Below are 19,782 nucleotides of genomic sequence, written 5' to 3'. Positions count from 1 at the left end.
CAAAATTGACATGATTGTTTTACTTGAAGTGTTTTCAGCACGTTGTGGATGGATGCTGTCATCCCTCAGTGAAACACAAAACACAAATGAAAAGCTACTTGACATAATGAAATGAAAGACTCGTAGCTGTGATGACATCCTGAAAAAAAAATCATGGATAGTCGTATAAGAAAAAGGTTTTATACATTAAAGTTTGCAGCGATGTTGCATTGATGCAGCATCCATTCAAATAATTTGGAAAAAATATATTGACAGTCAGTGATCGAATATCATCAGTGTCTAATAATGTATGAACAGCACTTATTGGGGTCCAGTGTTACCTGAGGGCAGTACAACAGCACTCATTTCATATGTAGGTTAATAAAATGTTTTTGCTCACTGTCTGAATGTAGACTTCCTATCATCATGTCATATCCATTTATTAGTTATCTAAAAAGCTCAACCTGTTGAGGTGCCAGAGATCATATCTTTATAACACTAAATATTGTTTGCGTTTAGTCAAATCAGGGAGAACAAATCATCAGGGGTGAACATTTGGACAGGGCTTGTAAAGGAGTCACTGATGTGGGGTTGCACATAAGAGGGCACTTTATCAAGCATGTTTGATGATAGTCAGCATGTCCCAGAGACTTTCAATGCAGGTCTGGAGTCTGTATTGGATTACAGCAGTCTAGTTGTCTGGTTGTGGGGGCCAACTGGAAATAGTCCCACAAACTGTGGGTGCCTACTCCTTAATTTAGTTCTGTCAAATGAAGGAGGCCGGACCTGTTATAAATCTTGCCTGAGAGTTGAAGCAATGTATTTTTTAAGGCACACAGCAGACACTCAGCCCTGCCTTAAAAGCCCAAGGATATTTCCAGTTTTTCCCACCTGTTCATTAGAATTAACATTCAATATTTTTATTATATTATTTATTATTATTAACGCTTAATTAAAGTAGTGCCTTTTATTTTATTTAACATGTTGCCAATACTGCTGTGTATTTGTCTTATTTTAACTATATTGGGAGACACCATGTGAAATGTCATTGTACCTGATTATAATGATAATAAAGATCATTCATTGATTCTGAAATATTTTCATTTTTGTATATTCTGAGTCACTTCAGGAGAAGTCCTTAAATCTCAGGCCTAAAGAAAGTGATTTAAGGTGTATTATGACTTGACTGTGATTAGACGTCTCAGTTTTCCAGTGATGCCTTCCAGTCTAAACCCGGGGCAGAAATAGCCCAAACACAAGCGTCATTTTCCGGCGACGCACGACGCACATTTCACACCAGCGTGATTACGGTGGTGTAAGTGCTGTCAGAGCTCTTCAGAAACTCTGCCATGAGCTCAAAACGACAACATGTCGAGTGTGTTAACACAAAGGAGAAGAAGAAGAAGAAAAAGACGAGTGAAGAAACAGCACATCTGTCTGCAGCTGTGGAGGATGAGGAGGTGAAGAGCGCAGTGAAGGAGGCGTGGAGCCGTAAGACGCACTACAGCCATGGTGAGAGGAGAGGAGGAGACCACAAAACATGAAACTTTATGCACTCAGAGATTACACATCTGTCAGGCTGTGACAGCTGGAGACAGGATGTGTAAAACTGTTTGTAACTTCTACAATAATCAGTTGATCTCTACAGTGAGCAGGTTTTATACTTTCTCAGTGGCTGCTGGAAATACATATTGAAAGTGGGGCAGTGCCATAATAATAACAAAAACTTTAGCAGGAGTATAAGGGATCAGAAGGACGGTAATGTCGGATTGGGGTAAGGCTGCTTATCCAGTGCGTTTTAGTAGAATTGAACATAAAGTGCAGGATAGAAGTGATCTGGTAAGTCATCACTAATTATATAATACAGCATTAAAAAGTTGAAGTATTCTTACACAAAAACTTCATTGCACAAACTCAAGCTTTCCCATTTGCATTTGAAACTGAAAACATAAATCTGTAAACATTTGACTTATTTCTTTGTACACATGACATCAAATTTAACAATACTAAAGTCAGTTTCCAATTGGGGGTAAGTGAAAAGTAAAGAGGAAAGTAAAGGGAAACATAAATATTGGCTGATTCTCAGTTTTTGCACCACTTATTTAGTGATGAAAGAGTGTTAGAGATAACAAAAGTCTTCAAGCTGCTTAAATCCACTTTCAGATCTGTGAAACCTTTATTTTGCTAAAAAAAAAAAAAAAAAATTAATTGCTTTCTTCCACATTCAGACCACATTAGACAAGGTCCCGATCAAAAACCACTATACTAAACAGTGTCAAAATTTTTTAAAGCTTTATTCTATTTTACTTTCTTAATAAAATGATTTTTGATCTAGATACTGTATAGTTCATATATTTATAGTTTTTATAATATATACCAATAAAGTTCATCTATGACTATTTGTGGAGTTATCATTATTTTAAATAGATGTATTAGTCTATTGTTTTGTTGCCTCAATAAAGTTGGTCAGGCTTTAGTTATTTGTCAGCATCTCAGGTGGACACATAATCTTTTGATATTGTTGAACAGGTGATGTGGAGTTGGACTGCCATCCTTTCCCTCACTGCATCATCAAGAACTTCATCCGCAACGAGACCTTTGTAGAGAACCTGCAGAGAGAGCTGATGGGGCTCAACTTCCACGAGAAGTCCAACGATCTTTACAAATTCAAACAGGTAACTGTCAAACACATCGACTCACTGATTCCTTCCAGTGGGGTTTGTGTTCTTGTTGTCTTCAATATGTTTATTTTGCTCTGTGCAGTCAGATGATTTGAAGAAGAGGACAGATCCACACATTACAGGCCTGAGGTGAGCTTGTGTTCTTGTGTGTGGTTTTTGGCTCCAATAAATGTATGTAAGTCTGTGTAATGTCCTCAGAAGTGACTGTGATCTGTGTGTGTGTGTGTGTGTGTGTGAATAATTTTACAGACCTGACACAATTTTTTTTTTGAAGGATTTTTAATAGTAACAGAATTAATGCACATAGTATGGCAGCTAATGGCGGTTGGTGTTGTGACGAATTGAACTACAAGTGTAATTAAATGGTTTGAAGTTAATCATCCTGTCTGGTGGAAAATAAGCTTAGTATGATCAAAATGATCTTAAATTGATAACTTGATGAAAAAAGAACCACCCTGTTTTTAGGTATATTGATATTAAATTGTTAAATGATATATTCTAATTGACCTGACATTACATCACATTCATTTGATCTATTTTAAACAATCAATCAGTGAATCATTACACACACTAACGAGGGGTGCACTTTGAGGTTTGGTGTCCCCCTGATGGATAATTCTTATGAGGCATCCTGCAGTCCCAGTGTGAGTTGGGATAGACTTCAGCCTCACTCCTGGGTAAGAGAGTATAGGTGATTGATGGGTGGATGGAAATTTCAACTACATTAATGGCTGTCTATTGACATAGACAATTTTTTTATGTGACAGAATGACTTCCTTTTATGCGGGTAAAATTATTGGTGGGTAGTTTTGATTTTGTGGCTCTTTTCCACCAGAATGAGGAATGTTTGATAGTCAAGTTTGACAGATATTTTCTCCCTGACACAATGAGCTTCTTTACTTTACAGCACTTTAACTCCACTGATGGCTCATCCAGAGAGAGGAGCTTAAAATGTCAGGAAAACGGTTGTTAGTCGCTGCTGATCTCAGCGCTGTAAATCCTGCACAGATATTATGTCTGACACTCTCTGTCATTCCCTCACATAGTCCAAAATTATTCAGGAGACATTTACTAGAACTCCTACATTTCCAATGTAGCAACAGACTTTGAATCTGTATCTATTTTACCAGTTTCTGCTTTGGTTAAACCTTTAAAGTGTTAAGTAGGTTGAGCTGTTTTATGTTAGCAGATTGAAATCACAAGACTGAAATGTTGAAGGCATTTTGGGATTCATCAGCTCCACCAGGTGGAGCCAGAGATTATATCTAATTAGTTTACATCTTTCATTAAGTGGTGATGATTCTGAAAGTTAGTATTAACATTTGGCATGGCATGACTGTAAACTTAATGGAAAATATTGAAGCTGTATGCAGTTGCCGCCAAGCACAATAAAGTCAATTCAATCCCTGATGGAGCTGATGCTGTTTCAATTTCAGTCTGATTATGTGCTAAACTTGGAAGTGAATTCCCCACCAGCTCATTGTGAGTCATGACAGCTGTGTGAATGATGGTGAGCTGAAATAATGACTACATGTAAAGTTGTTTTTGTAGAAATATGGAACAGTAAGAGCTGCCAAGCCTGCCAAGAAGTTCAGGGTTGGAGCCAAGTACGAGAGAAATTAAGATCTCAACGTGTAAATCAAGATTAATACGAGCAGGATGTCAAATCTGTATTCAGATCAACACCTTTGAGTCACATTTTTTTTAGAGTTTGAAGTGTATTTCACATTTTAGCTGCCAAAGCTCCGCTGCCTTATAGCCTCTTTAAAGCCCAATTTCCACCAGGAGCGCCATGGCACGTCTCAGGAGGTTCTCTGCGCCACAGTGCTATCAATCCGCAGCATTTCTATTTTTGAAAAATCGCGTCAAGCTCAACAGAGCAGATTGTACCAGACAGGAAGTGAGACACAGAACCGGCATAATAAAATTTTCAAAATAAAACAACCCATGCAGCCTCCCGATTGTATTTCAGCAACAAACACAGATAAAACAGACAGATAAAGATGCCATCTAGCTACGTAGCCTACTGACACATAGTAGAAGCACAACAATCAAATAAAAATACCAAATCAACTAAATTTGAGCAAGTTAACAAAATCGGGCCTTTTAGTTGTGCTGCTTCTACAGCAAATACTGTGGACTAAAGGCACTCGTTCGGATTTTATTGGGCTGCCGCAATTACTGTATTAACAGTGAAACTTCATTTTAAAAGGCAGATTTCTCTCCCAGAGCAAGCTCCACGGCTGACGGACCCGGTCCTGAGCTGTGCTCAGTGTGTGAGAGGGAAGTGGCCAGCGGCTAGAGCGACAGCAGCACATGTGCTTCTTTTACCGATATATTTATCTAGGCCTATATCTTTTAAATTTCTTATACAAACAACGTCAAACTTGGCAATGCACTTACTCGTGCCCGTTGCAAGACACCTGTCACATGTGAAATCAATCAGATGAACATAGAAGATATGCGAATAACAGACAGGCGTTCAGTCATTCATAGATAGAAGATATTTGTGATAACATGGTGCTGCACCTGCTGAGGAAACACACCCTTGGTGAATAAATGCCATAATTAAATGCACAGTAACAGCTTCCTCTGGAGATCATCTATTATTTATGTCAAAAATGTCATGGTAGGTTAAGATAGCAGAATAATCTCTGTGTGAGTGGTGGAGCTTCCAGTGTTTCTCATTTTATTACAAAGTTCAAGGTTCAGTATTATTGTCGTTGTGCAATCCAGGACAGGATTAAAATGCAGTATACAAATATCTATATCACTGATTTCAGATCCGCACTGTTTGGGCGTTTCCGTTCCTGGCTTGGGGAGGTGTTGGACGTAGAACTGGAGCCCACAGTGGATATTTCTTGTGCCAGATATGAATATACAGGTGAGCTTTGTCCCCAAACACCAAAAGAAAGGTCCTTCATGATGAATTTTCATGGCTAAAATAAGAACATTTCTCTCATTTCTAGATGTTCTCTTGTGTCATGATGATGAATTGGAGGGGAGGCGCGTCGCTTTCATTCTGTATCTTGTGCCTCCATGGCAGAGCAGTGATGGGGGAACCCTGGACCTTTACTCAACAAACAGTGAGCTTCCCATTTTGTGTGTGTGGGTTTAGACAACAGAAGCCTTGAATAATTGAATTATTGTCATCAGGTGATTTCCAGCCCCAGAGCATAGTGAAGTCTCTCGTACCCTCTTGGAACACGCTTCTCCTCTTCGAAGTTTCTCCCGTCTCCTTTCATCAAGTAAGAATAATAATAATAATAATAATAATAATAATAATAATAAATTTTAGTTGCGGGAGGGGCTGTAGTCCTGGAGGAGGTTTACATGCTGCCTTTTAAGCTCAAAGAAGAAGCAGTGATTGCAGATCAATAATACAGGCTGTGTTTGTCCAGGTGTCTGAGGTTTTGTCACAGGACAAGTGTCGTCTGTCCATGAGTGGCTGGTTCCACGGGCCGTCTTTAGAACGTCCTCCGCGTCATATAGAGCCCCCCATTCCACGGAACCCGCACTTACCGAGAGACGTGAGTTTGGTCGAATGTGTGCACATATGTGTACAGTTTTATTTCACTACCTTCACAGAACAGCTTACATAAGTTGGTTTTGTTTGTTGTGTGTTGATCACAGGAGACATTGCTGCTGGAGTGGGTCAACCCTGTCTACCTGGATATTTCCTATCAGGAGCAGATTCAGGAGGAGTTTGAGGACAGCTCTGAAATTCAGCTCAAAGATTTTCTCAAGGTAACTTATATTTTGTTTTGACTTTTCAAACAGTTTTTGACTGTTTCACTTTTTATTGCTGGCTGATCATGTTTTCATCATCAGGAGGAGAAATTCAAGCAGGTGAGCGAGGCACTACGACGTACTGAGATTCAGTGGATGAGGAGAGGTCCAGCCAATAAGAGGTGACAATGTTTCACACCTCATTTGTTAAATGATGTGCTTTGTGTTGGAAAACATATTTAAAGGTTCTCTGATTTCACACTCTGTATTTGTGTGCTTTTAGATACTACGATGTGGCTTCTCTTGAGACCTGGCCTCAGTGCGTGAGTGCATGTTGGGAGCTGCTTCATTCAGAGGCTTTCTTCCTGCTTCTCTCCAACTTCACGGGCCTTCGATTACACTACCTGTGTCCTGCTGACGATGACGATGATGATGAGAATAAAGATGAAAAAACAGAGAAAAAGGAGCAAGGCGATGGAGAGGCCACAGGGTCTTCGACTGAATCAATAGCAGCAGCAGCAGCAGCAACAAATAAAAGCAAAGACTCAGGTGTGCATGTGTGAATTTGTTTCTTCGGATCTTCAAACGTCTGTGTTTGTCTGCTTTAACCTCTGTGTTCTGTAGAGCTGAGTACACCTCAATGTTGTGGTGAACTGCGTCGATGGTCTCACGGCGGCTACACTTTATTACATGATGGAGAAGCAGCGCGGGCAGAGTACGCTCTGGACCTTGTTTTGCCTTTCGGCTGTGCAGGTGAGTCACAAACAGACACACATGCACGTTGTCCTAAGTCACTTTTGAGGACTTTATATAGACTTACATTGACTTCCTGTAGACTTACCCTAACCCTAACCCTAACCTTAACTACTGACCCCAAAGCCAGCTTTTCCGAGCCGATGACAGAGACACACACATGCAGCACAGCAACAAATTCTCAATCAGTTATTGCATCTGACTCTTTAAATGTGTCTCTTTCAGACTGGCAGTCAGAGTTTGGAGGCTACACGTGTTATGTTGCTAATGAAGAGGATGAGGAAGTGAGTGTTAATCACAGTATAAAGTGCAGATGTACACATGTAGACAATACTGTAGTGATCATCATTAATATGTTGGTGTTCTCTTCCTCCCAGCTGCTGACAGTATATCCAGAGGATAACTCGCTCGCCTTGGTCTACAGAGACAAGGAAACCCTCAAATTTGTCAAACATGTCAACCACAAAAGCTGCTGTGATTCTGCTAGCAGAGAATTTTATGACTTCTCTTTTGTGTATTATGAATAAATATGTACACATATATCTGTCTTGTGTGTTTTTTGACAGCTTTTATGTATCTTCTTAGGTGTTCTTAGGTATCTTCATTTTAAATTTCAACCTACAAACAGGACCAAGCACACACACATCTCCACTGTCCTGGCCTGTTTATTTAGGGCAATTTCAGATTCTGTGTCTTGTTCAAGGACACTTTGACATGTGAACAGTAGGAGATCAGGGTTAATGGATGGCCCGCTCTACCTCTCCAGCCACTGCAACAGCTACCTCTGTCAAACAGCAGTTACTCTTAAAAAGACTTTAAACTCTTTCTGTTTAATGGAAACTATCAAGCCAGTCAAGTCTGATGAGTTGTTTCAGTTATAGCTCCATATCAGAACATGTCCATTATTTTCTTATTGCAAATACACTCAGAATATTTTGGGGAAATTGGGCACTGCTGTTGTTAATAGCACTTCAGAAAGTCTGGGAGTGGGTGACAAGACAAGCAGTGGGTGGGGTTAGCTGGCTCCATTCAATTTTTTTCTGCTTACAGATGAGACAAGTCATCCATTTTATTAACTAAAGAAAAGCAGTAAAGCAGTGTTTGTGACTAGTCTATAAATGTCTATAAATTAATCCTAATTAATTAAACGTGTAGACAGTTTAATCCACATAAGGGCTGTGAGTAAAAATGTTTGTACATACTGGTTAAAACAACTGGGTCTTCTTTATCTTTACAGGGTGAACTGTAAAATAGCCATTTAGATGAAAGAACAAGTTTATATTCCTTAGTTTCTTTTGAATTAGGACGTGAGTTTCCTCATAATAATCACATCAATCTTAAAGAGAGCATATTGAACTGTAGCTGCAGGGGCTAACTATTATTTTCATAATGAATTAATATTTAAATTGTTTTGCTCAGTTCATTGATTAATCATTTATTCTATTAAATGTCAGAAAATAGTGAAAACTATCAAATACATTTAAAAATAGCCCAAAGACTTGTTTTGATATACCAAACAAAAAATGCCATTCTTTGCAGAAGACTCACAGCTTTTCTCTGTTTTATAGCGTTGTCAGTGAAATACTTTTGGGTTTTGGACTGTTGATTGGGGGAAAAATTAGCTTTGTACACGTCATCTTCGACTGGAAAGTTGTGATGGGCTTCTTTCACATTATATTTTTTGCATCTGAAAGAGTAAATTATTAATATACAATGAAAATAGCTTGTTTTGTTTGTCAAGACCCTAATTAAGGCCTGTTCATTGTAGTATAAAACATAAGAAAAGCAACAAATCCTCACATCTGAAGTGATGGAATCAGCAAGTTTATGAGTTTTTGCTTGTTCATACTACTGGTATGAACTACTACTGGTATGGACAAGCAGGAATACATTTTGTTGAATAACTGATTAACCAATCATTTCAACTACAGTAAGTCATGGTAACAACATGATATACAGTATTGTGCAAAAGTTTTAGGCACTTTAGATGTTTAGATTCTTATCTATTGTAGATTACTGAACTTTTTATGAACTGAATTGATAAATAAAAACTATTTAAGGCATCATTTGTTCATTGTTCACATAATTATTATTTTAGTGCCTACAACTTTTGCACAGTAGGCTACGGTGTATGTTCTGTACTCCTGTTCTGTCAATGGCATAAATTTACTGACTTTTCCAGCAGTTTGTAATTTGAATAAACAGATTAAATTCCAACAGTAAGAGCATGTATTAAAGTAAAGTACATGGTATGTATCTGTTCAAACTGACAGTATCACTAATTTGGTGACTTGAGCAGGCAGCCTGTGGCCCTCCACCACTTCCTTGTTGTATTTCATGAATTATTTCAGGTCTCATCAGTTTTTGCCCCCTTACATATATGATGATGGGCAGTATTTGAAGCTGTATAACTCTAAACAGCTGTATAGATGAGTTGCCCTACATATGGACTCCTACTTCAAAGGGAAGAAAACATCACTTCCTTCCCGTCATTATGTTCTCCCGGCTTGCTAATTTCCACCAATCAGAGCGTTTCTTAGTGTCCGCTCAACCAATGGGAGGCGAGGAAGTTCTTTCTGTGTCACTGGACGTGATCCCCGAGGAGGAAGCGTCTGCGAACAATATCACAAAGTTTTGAGGTAAGTCTGTGTCGACTTTTAACTAAGATGGCTGTAAAGCGACATCAAAAGATGGATTAGTTAGTAACGGCGTCGTCAGCCTGGCCCTGAGACTTTTAGTTGTACAGTCAGTTTAACTGTATAACTGTATGTGGAAGTTTTACGGCGGCTGTGTCCACTGTACGTCAGGTTTACCAACACCACACTCTCACTCTCTCACACCAAACCCATCGGAGTCTTTTTAACGTCTTAATATCACTTTTTACCTGTTAAAAGTTTTATTAAGCACACTTCTGCTGTCTCTAGGTGCTTGAATCACACTGTAAAGCCACTTTAAAGCTAAAACCTCCTTCAGGTAAACTACCATACCACCATAACCAATAACGCACAATAACATACCACCATTCACTACCATAAATCACGCCTGCTCCAATGGGTCGCTTAGCAACCACGTCTTCAACTAGTCCAGTTGTTTTAATTACTAATAACTACATATAATCAAATTCATATTAAATTAACGTGACTTTATTGTATATTTTAGCTACATTTTTTCCACACCTAAGTTAGCCTACATTATAAAAGCACATCCGTAGAATTACTGCGAAGTGTATTCAACCCGTATTTACACTGTTTTTTGTGTGTGAACGTTTTGATACAGTAAACACACTGTACACAACATAAAACAGTAGTTTCTCTGTACAAATGTAGCTAACCTTGAAGGATAGGTTCACATTTTTTCAACTCTATCTTAAAACAACAAACAGGTGTGATATAACAGGTTTTACTCGCTTAAATCACTCCTCCTGTTCACACTGACTATTAAAGATGGATAGTGATCAAAATCTGCAGTTTGTTTACACAGCGATTTCTGCAAAACAGCATTTAAAAGTTGATGAGAAGCTTATATGAGTAGTCTGAGTAGTCTGAGTTAGTCATATCATGTGGATATCTGTCACATTTACAATCTTTATAGCATTAAACACCCTTTAATGTTTCCCTGTTGAGCTGCGGTGGAAGTACAGCTACAAAAAGAGGGACTTTGGCACTAAAAAGACTAACGTTGAACGATATCTATCTGAAGCTTAGATAAACTTTTAAATACATTCAGCACAGGAGGAGGACTGTGGATTTTGCCCACCATCACTTGCATTGTAAGTACATCATGAAATGATCTTCTAATGGTCAGTATGAACAAGAGGAATGATTACAACAAGCAAAATATGTTTCAATGTAAATTTGGGTACCTTACTATTGTTTTAAGACAGACTTCAAAAACTGTTAACCCGCCCTTTAAAGGCGCCCGTACTCCACCTTCACAGGTGTTTTCACTTATTCTACCAGATTAAATCACCTGTGAGGACTGTGTGTTTGTGCTGTACAGGTGGTGCTCGACTGACTGTCCTGTTAGTTTTGTTGTGCCTGTTGTGTACAGCAAACATACAACTGTAACATAGTAGTACATGAATTTGGTGACATTATAATTACATTATATCCAGCCAGCTTGATCCTGATTTCCATATTTAGTTGCATAGTTGATTTTGTGAGGGCTACTATAGTGTTATATAGTGCGCATTCACTATATAACACTATAGTCACTAAATGTGGGTTTCATTATCTTGAACTCTGGATCCTGGCTGATGTGAGGTATCTTTGTTTGGTTGTTTTTCAGTCACTACAAATTATAAAATTCAGGTACATTACATTTTCAGAAATTTTTAATAACAACTTGAATGTGAACCATTGATAAGTCAGAAAATGATTACAGTAACTCTGATAAAATGTCATGAGCAGAGATGTGATCATTATCATCATTGTTTGTGTGCAGGACCTTTAAAACAAACAAGTGTGAAAACAAAAAGTTTGTCCTGTTTTGTTTCACAACCTTGTCAGAAGTTTGCAGTAAACACAAGAGGTGCAACTTAATTTTATAATTACGATTTTATTGTTCAAGATAGTTATGTATTCACTGCCTATGAATTACATGGATAAAAACAATTAAAATAGGACTACATGATTTATTATTGCTGAAATGATTAGTTGATTAATGAATTAGTTGAGTGTCAGAAAGTTAATTGCCAACAGTTTTGATAATATATTTATTGTTTAGGTGATTTATCAAGCAAAAAGCTTTTTCTGGTTCCTGCCTTTCAAATGTGACCAGTTACTATTTTCTCTGTTTCATAGGACTGCAAATGAAATATCTTTGCATTTTGGACTGAGAACTTTGTACATGTCACCTCAGGTTGTGGCAGAATGTGATGAGCTCCTCTCACAGTATGTTCTGGTATTTTAGACTTATCATGAATAATCATCATTAAAACCAAGTTGTTACATTAGATGTGAGATGAGTTTCATTCATCATGAGCCTGTGACTTTACATTTAGAGTCATAAAAACCAAAACATGGAAACTAGCACCATCACCACAGAGAAGTTAAATGACTAATTTCTGGAGGTTTATTCTTGTGATGGACCAAACGTCAGACGAGCTGACTGTCCAGGGAATACTAGAGGTTGTCTTTTGGCAGCAAAAGCTAAATGATATATTTTAAGCCCCTGATGATCACTTAATCCTCATACAGCTGGAGAACTAATCTCACAGTATACTTCCAGAGTACCGGTAGATAGGATAGCATATAATTACATACTGGCTAAGTTGTAGAGATTCCTGTAGAACCAGTGGCCAAGCATACTGTGTATTAGTGAGATATGAGGACATGCATATAATCCAGCTCAGAGGATGCTCTTTCCACGTAGAGTACCAAGCATCCTGCGCATGGAGACAACACCAAGAGTGAGCTCGCAGGCTTCGGTAGTTCAGCCAGAGTACAGGAGTTAGGGGCTGGCTTGGGGGAGGGGAGGACTGAGATTAAACATGTTTTTATGTAATGAGGGTTTCAAAAGGAGGTTGGGTAAAAAAGGGTAAGGTGGAGTGAGGCCACAACCAGCAGTCACCATGAGGACACACATGGTTTCAACACCAAGAGGAAATATGTTTCTAGCTGATGTATTTGTCTCATCACCTCGATCTGAAGTGATAAGAAACTACGTACTCCTCAGATGAAAAGAAAGGTGTTTTAATCATCCCATCACATGTTAAGATCAGAGTCTGATGGTTGTGTAACTGAGGCGACATTTTTTGGATTTGTTATAATCTGGGGTTTTTAATAATATATTGTACTGCCATTAATCTTTTTTCATCATTTAGTCTATAACAGGTCAGAAAATGGTGAAATATACTCATCACAATTTATCAGAGTAACAGGTGACAGTTTTATTGATCTGATGGAAAACAACGAAAAGCAACAGATGCTCACATCTGAGAAGCTTGAACCAGTGCATATGTAGCACTTTTGCTTGAGGAATGATAAAAAAGATTTATCAGTTAACAAAATTGTTGTCAATTAATTTTCTAATGATCAACAAATCAATGAATGAATGAACGGTTTCAGCTCTAATATCTTGCATACCCCCTAGAAACCTCTACGTGGGTCATTCAAAACTCCACAGTTCATCAGAAACCTGAACATTGTTGAATGGGTTATTAAAATGTGTTGACATTACTGCACATATTGTATGTAATCATGAATTATTTGAAATATTGTATCTCTACATGTGGTCAGTGTTTATCTTATTGTCTTATTAGATATTATGATATAACCTGGAGTAGTCATACTATTAATGCTCTTTCTCATACAACCAACAAAACAAGGGTAGAAATAAGTAGTTATACATTTACACGGAAGTAGTCAAATGTATCTAAATCAGTTCTATTGATGCGGATCATTTTACATAAAAAGACTAAGAAAAGACTATGCAGCTGCTGCTCAGACATGTGATGGCATATAAATGTATTAATGGTTGATGGACTGTGAACACATCAGGCACGATGATGGAAATAAGTCCAGGACTTCTAACGGAGTCTGATATGTTGTATTTTAAAATATATTAAATCACTTTAACTGAATATATTAAGTCAAAATATATTCAGTATAGTCAATAAACTTAATATAATTAGTTACAAATGCATATGGAGAAAAATAAATTGTTAACAGGGTCAGCATCAAAATGAAAGAAAGAGTTGTAGCAGCAGACATATTACACCCATATTCACACTATGAGTTGGAGAAATCTGTGTGTAGATGAAAAGTTAATCAGACTTTTAATAGAATAGTTCATTTTAATAGTTTCAGTTACAGTTTCAGTATCAGACGTGTTGTAAGCCTGTGTGATGTGACGTTCAGGGCTCGTCTCTCATTCAGTGAGCACAAATCTTCTTTGGGAGAACCGTAGACGCATGAGATAAGTGTTATGTAAGATGTAATGAAAAGGAATATCTGCAAATATTTTAGCAGCACTGACTCGTCTTTGGCTTTAACTCATTAGTGTGTTTCACGTTGTGTTCAGAGAATGGCGGATAAGACTGTGGATCGTGGACCATGGACAGGATGTGCGGTTATGTTTCTACAGTCGCTCTGTCCCAGCGTGAACCTGCTCTCACTCTACAAAGACAAACAGGGAAAGTTCATTGTTTTCAAAGTCATCAAACTGACACTTATAGGTGAGCACCGACATGAACTGTTAAGCATACTAAGATAAAAAAGAAACATTTGTGTTTTCTTGATGTCAAATTAATTAATCTGTTTTCTGTGGTCAGATTCTGCAGGAGGTCTGGGCGGTTATGAGATACTAAAAGTGCACGACGCTGATCCCTTCCTGGGGGTGGAGGTGAAGTTTGTGGATGTGTCAGCGTGTCAACAGTTCCTCGAGAGCTACAGCTCCGGAGCAGTGCGTCAATCCCTCTCCCAGCATGCCTGCCGGCTTCTTGCTCTGCCCCAAGAGATCACCGTGGAAACCCAGCTCAAGGCCAGCACACATATCTTGGATCTCTGTCTGGACAAGCTGGATCTTTGCCTACAGCACATCCACCTCTCACAGGTATACTGTATGTTTCTGTCTATGCTCATGGGAGCTCAAAAAAAAAAAAAGAAATCTAGAGGTCGGTACTGAGCCTGATAATCAGACTGAAGCCTCATTTTGTTTCACTTCATTTATTCAGCCTGACACTGTGCTCATGTTGGTGGGAGGGGAGGTTCTCCTCTGATTGGTTAATTGAGTCTCCAACCAGTGGAAACAGCTGTCAATGTGCACAACCAGCACTAATACTAAAAACCACTTGATTGAGTGTGTACTAGATGGTCTCACAATGAACAAATTAAATAGAAGAGCTACAAAAATAAAAGTGAAAATCAGTTTAAATGGGAGTCATGTGAAAAAATGTCTTCACAGGCGAGATAAAGCTGGAGAATAACATGGGAATCACACAGAGATAGTCTAATCAACCTCTCCCCTAAATGCTCTCCTTCATTTTATTTCATCTAAGTGATCTTTGTCATTTCCTGTCAGCCGGAGCGGCTGTGTGATGAAGAGATTGATCATCTTGAGCAGCAGCTGACGAGCCAGGCCCTCGGTCCCGCCGCGCTGTCGACCCCCCTCACGCAGGAGGAGTCTCCCATACCCAGCAACTGCTTCAAGTTTCAGAACAGAGTGTTTGGTGAGTCGAGACGATAGGTTTCCTTTCTGAGGTTTGTGTAGCATGTCCTTCACAGACTCACAGACTTCTAGCTAAAAGAAGTCACAATGGAGATTAAAATCTGTATCACACAGAAAAAGATCTGTCTTCAGTTTGAGATTCTCGATACATCCTGTCAGATTCACCTGAACCACAAAGCTGTAATGAATCGGCAGGAAATTGAACATACACGAAAGTGTTTCTGTGTGTATGATATTGACTACAAACCGCATGTTGCTTTCAGGCCATTTTAACAGCATGTTGAAGTGAAGTTGTAGAGATGAGAGACTCGCTTTTTTAATATGTAATGATGATGAGTATTTTTTTGCCACAATTTTGCAAAAAAAAAGAAGTTAAGTCTCTTCTATGTTGGTGCGTTCATGCTCGGATATGAAGCTCTAGCATCCCAGATTTGATGGTCTGTTGTTGAAAAGCAGCTTTTTAAAATGCAAATTGCTGTTAAATTCATGTTTTCTTTTCCTTCAAACCTGCTCACAGTTTGTTTGATTTCCTGACAGCATATAAATTCAGTGCTGTTTGTCAGATGGCTCTCTAATCCAACCTTTTATAAATTGATGGTCAGTCTATGGGGGAGATTAGTACCAGCAGATAATATATTTGGATTGCATTAATTTGACATTGTCAACCTCATGTTGAATTGTTAAATTAAAAGGAAAACATTACCTGATGAGCTACTACAAACAATACCGAAAGTGAAATGTATTAACTTTGCTGGATGGTTTTTGTAAATTATGACCATTTTATTCCATATTTAGAAAAACTAAATAAAATGATCTTAGAAAAACTTAATGTTTTGCTACAAATTAATCTCTGTGAATTCTCTACTTCATTGCATTCACTCACTCACTGTGAAACACAAGAAAAAGTAGGAATAATGTAACCAGTGATGATTACTAAAATGTATTGCTAGATTTTATCCAACAAATTGAAAGCGGTTTGTAAACTCTGGCCAAAAGCTGAAAGCCTGAATATCAGTATCAATTGACAAAGTGGATATTAAAACTCCTCTGACTGATATTTTTATATATTATTGGATCAAATCACATTTTGTGATTTAAAAAGGTGTAGCAATAAACACACATTCCCCGACTCTGCCTGCAGCTCTATAGAGTATTTCAGTGTGTCGTGTTCAAGCTCATTGTTTTGGTTTTTATGACCTAAAACTTAATTGTAGCAGCAGCGTTTTTTAGCTGAACTGATGCACCCACTACAGACCTGTGAACATAGTGAGAATTTTAGCACCTGAGGGGTCAGATAGCTCTCTCAGAAATTGTTGGGAGCTGTAAGGAGGTTGAACATTTATTTGTCATGGTGAACATGAATCCAAATGAATGTCAATATTCCTCTGTGTCCGTTGGATGTATTTATAGAAAATTGGTTGCTAATATGTTTAAAACAACTACTTAAAAGGGGATCATATGTCAGGATTGTGTTTTTAGTGCTGAGCAACAGCTCTTAACAGAAGAACTTACATGTAAAAATCCTGTTAATGTCCTTTAAGGGGAAGGAGCGCAGCAAGTCTAAAAGTTATTCTGGGAAATGTTCATTGTTTACACATCTGTCTACAAACTGCCAGTTTATGTAATCCAAAGTAAGTACAATTTACATTAATGTTTTTATTTCTCCTTCATCCTTTGACCCCTCAGAGGACCGAATGCTGACTGCAGCAGATGTTCAGAGCTTTTCTAACGGAGTGGGCCGTCAGTGGAAGCATGTAGGGAGGGCCCTGGGGAAGAGCTGCCGGGCTCTGAAGGGTCCGGCCATAGACAACCTGGCCTACGAGTATGAGAGAGAAGGGCTGTATGAGCAAGCCTATCAGCTGCTCAGCCGATTCATCCAGGCGGAGGGGAGAGCAGCCAAGCTGAGCCGGCTGGTCAAAGCACTGGAGGACTGCAAACTCACCAGCTTGGCTGAAAATATTCTGGACATTCAGCCACGAGAGTAACTGTGTGTGCTTTCGTTCTGCGTGTACAAGTGCAGAGGTGGAGCAGTCGTGAAAAATGACGGGGGTCATGTCTTCACTTTGTTGACTTTGTCCTGCCTTCTATTCTATGCAGTATGTCTGATCTTAGATGATGTGTGTCCATCCTCATGTTTGAAATGATTCCTGTGTGTGTGTGCGTGCGTGCATGTGTGTGCGTGTGTGTGTGTGCGAGTGTACGTGCGCGTGTGTGTGTGTGTGCGTGTTTTGCACAGGTGGTGCAAACACATGCTAACATCTCTAAGAATTGATTGATCAATTTCTTGATTTGCTTTTTCAATTATTATTACTAATCCATTTAGATGAAATGTCATCACTGTCACGGTGTGCTGTGTGAGTTTTTATGCACTGTTTAAACTGATTTTATCATGTACCTCTTTTATTTCTGCTCTGTAGGTCGATTTACAGCTGGAACCTGTTGTGTCTCGTCACTAATGAGAGCACAACTGAAGGATATTGATTGTTTTTTTCTACAAAATGGGTGCATACAAATTAAATTGTTGAAAAAAAAAGTCCTCATGTTTGTATTCGATGCATTAGTGTAATTAAAACTGAAAACATAATTTTGTCAAAATTCCCTCAGGTGTAATTTAGTGTTAATACCCCCCCACCCCCCCTCTCTCTATTTGTCCCCCTTCAACCATCACTGCCTGTCACTCACACACGTGCACTCGCTCATATGATTAAACTGTGCTGATCACCAATGCTGCTGCTGGATGCGCGTATGTGCCTGCAGGTGTCACGTTGTGGCAGCTTCAGGGCAGATAGGTGGAGATTGCAGCTGAGGTGTGTATGTGTGGAGGTTTTATCTCAACCTGGCTGTCAAAGAGGACATTCACTGATGGATAGAGTCACTGCAGGTTGAGCTCCTTCTGGTTTCATTCAGGTCCAGTGTAAAAAGCCCAACCCCCCCTTTTTACTCCACTTGACCATCCATCCAGATGTGATGTGTGGATTAGAAGCTTTTAACACACACACACACACACACACATTTCTGCTATATGGTATGGCCACAACCCCCAACATACACAAACACAGTGTTATATGTTATGATAAACCACATTTCCCTTTACCTCTGCTGTAACCAAGGCAGAGGCTACCACTCGGGTCCTTTCAGGTCCTGGGTAACATTTCTGGGAATTTCAGGGGTTTAATGACAACAAAAGAAATGTTACATTGTACAATGACAGATCTTACATATGTTGTGGTTTTAAAGCCTGACTAACATTAAATCTGGTTGTTTTATGGCAGAAACGTAATCAAATAAAAAGCATTTTGTGCTTTCCAACAGAATTGAAGATCTGGCATTCACTTTAATTTAAAGTGAAGGGGAATGAAAGTTACGGAAAATAAATTTGAAGTGGTTTATTCATGGATATTTTTTAAATACTTCAACTTTTGTGCAACTAGTCCTTTTTTAAAAATCTATTTATTAACGTTGGTGGGTTTTTTGTTGCACTCATGATTTTCCAAAATCCTTGTTACAGCTTAGATACAAACTGATATTCCTTTTTACTTTTATCTGAGTGTTAAAGTTTGCAGATTGAGATTTTACATAAAAACATGATCCCTTCATTAAATGAGATCTAACTGCCAGACACGAGGTTATGTAAAGCATTTGAAAATAGCTTTAACTGGACTCCATCATCACTTCACTAGAGTTCATCTGCTGCATTATGTGTTTTTTTCAGCTCAGAATATTTTTGTGTTCCTTGTCCTTGAATGCAGTTTTATTTCTAATGGGGTGTTTTTACCAGTGGGGAAAAGTAATGTAAGTACATACACTTTAACTGAGAATTTTTAATTTTATGGCACTTTATACTTCCACTCCTCTACACTCCATAGGGAAATATTGTCCTACTTAATAAACTCTGCTACATTTATTTAACAGCTGAAGTTACTTCACAGTTCAAATTATTATATACAAAATGTGTGATGAGCCTATAAAATATAGGTTAATCTTTCCAACACTCATGGTTGGGAAGGCTGGACATGTAATAGGTTACATAATACTAGTTACCCTATTTAAAATGTAATAAGTAATGTAACTATTTCAATTATGTAATCAAATGTATGTAACTTATTACATTTGTTTACTTTTCTAATTTACTAACAAGTGTTATGGTAAGTATACCCATTAAGCCTACCAAAATCTAAATTCAGGTGTTTTTCATGGATACTGATATGGTTTAGATAATTTCTTATAAAGCAAGATTTATCTCTCATTTGAAAAAGTATTAATTAATTCATAGTATATTCGTAGTTTTTGGAAAATAAAACAAAGATATTTTCTGAAAAAAGTCAAAAGTCTGGCATGGGATTAATTGGTACTGTGACATTATTTAAACCCATGTGTGCTCCAAATAATCCCACATCATAATTTATTTACAAAATATATATAAAAAATATTGTTTTCAAAGAATTAATAACAGCAATACATGTATTCAGTA

At 38.2% G+C, this 19,782-nt stretch overlaps 2 protein-coding genes across 2 annotated transcripts; both read left to right on the top strand.

Moving 5' to 3' along the window:
- Nucleotides 1–1,290: 1,290 nt before the first annotated feature.
- Nucleotides 1,291–7,682, top strand: ogfod1 (2-oxoglutarate and iron-dependent oxygenase domain containing 1). The gene is made up of 13 exons (XM_053317869.1): nt 1,291–1,491; nt 2,509–2,654; nt 2,743–2,789; nt 5,444–5,544; nt 5,630–5,746; nt 5,817–5,908; nt 6,062–6,190; nt 6,294–6,407; nt 6,492–6,571; nt 6,673–6,938; nt 7,014–7,142; nt 7,368–7,426; nt 7,520–7,682. The coding sequence occupies exons 1-13, from the start codon at nt 1,329–1,331 to the stop codon at nt 7,667–7,669; spliced, it is 1,593 nt and encodes a 530-aa protein (XP_053173844.1). The 5' UTR covers nt 1,291–1,328; the 3' UTR covers nt 7,670–7,682.
- A 2,033-nt stretch (nt 7,683–9,715) lies between these two features.
- Nucleotides 9,716–17,922, top strand: tradd (tnfrsf1a-associated via death domain). Its single transcript, XM_053317292.1, has 5 exons — nt 9,716–9,781; nt 14,166–14,319; nt 14,416–14,696; nt 15,165–15,312; nt 16,998–17,922. The coding sequence occupies exons 2-5, from the start codon at nt 14,169–14,171 to the stop codon at nt 17,294–17,296; spliced, it is 879 nt and encodes a 292-aa protein (XP_053173267.1). The 5' UTR covers nt 9,716–9,781; nt 14,166–14,168; the 3' UTR covers nt 17,297–17,922.
- The last annotated feature ends 1,860 nt before the right edge of the window (nt 17,923–19,782 follow it).

Source organism: Scomber japonicus, chromosome 1 (genome assembly GCF_027409825.1).
Source record: "Scomber japonicus isolate fScoJap1 chromosome 1, fScoJap1.pri, whole genome shotgun sequence".
Taxonomy (NCBI): Eukaryota; Metazoa; Chordata; class Actinopteri; order Scombriformes; family Scombridae; genus Scomber; species Scomber japonicus.
Note: the sequence above shows the minus strand (reverse complement) of the source record. Positions and strands in the feature narration are given on the sequence as shown.

Coding starts and splice junctions, on each gene's coding strand:
- ogfod1 (XM_053317869.1), top strand. CDS start 1,329: ATGAGCTCAAAACGACAACATGTCGAGTGTGTTAACACAAAGGAGAAG. Junction 2,790..5,443: donor CCACACATTACAGGCCTGAG/GTGAGCTTGTGT, acceptor CACTGATTTCAG/ATCCGCACTGTTTGGGCGTT. Junction 7,143..7,367: donor TTTGCCTTTCGGCTGTGCAG/GTGAGTCACAAA, acceptor TGTCTCTTTCAG/ACTGGCAGTCAGAGTTTGGA.
- tradd (XM_053317292.1), top strand. CDS start 14,169: ATGGCGGATAAGACTGTGGATCGTGGACCATGGACAGGATGTGCGGTT. Junction 14,320..14,415: donor CATCAAACTGACACTTATAG/GTGAGCACCGAC, acceptor TTCTGTGGTCAG/ATTCTGCAGGAGGTCTGGGC. Junction 14,697..15,164: donor AGCACATCCACCTCTCACAG/GTATACTGTATG, acceptor ATTTCCTGTCAG/CCGGAGCGGCTGTGTGATGA.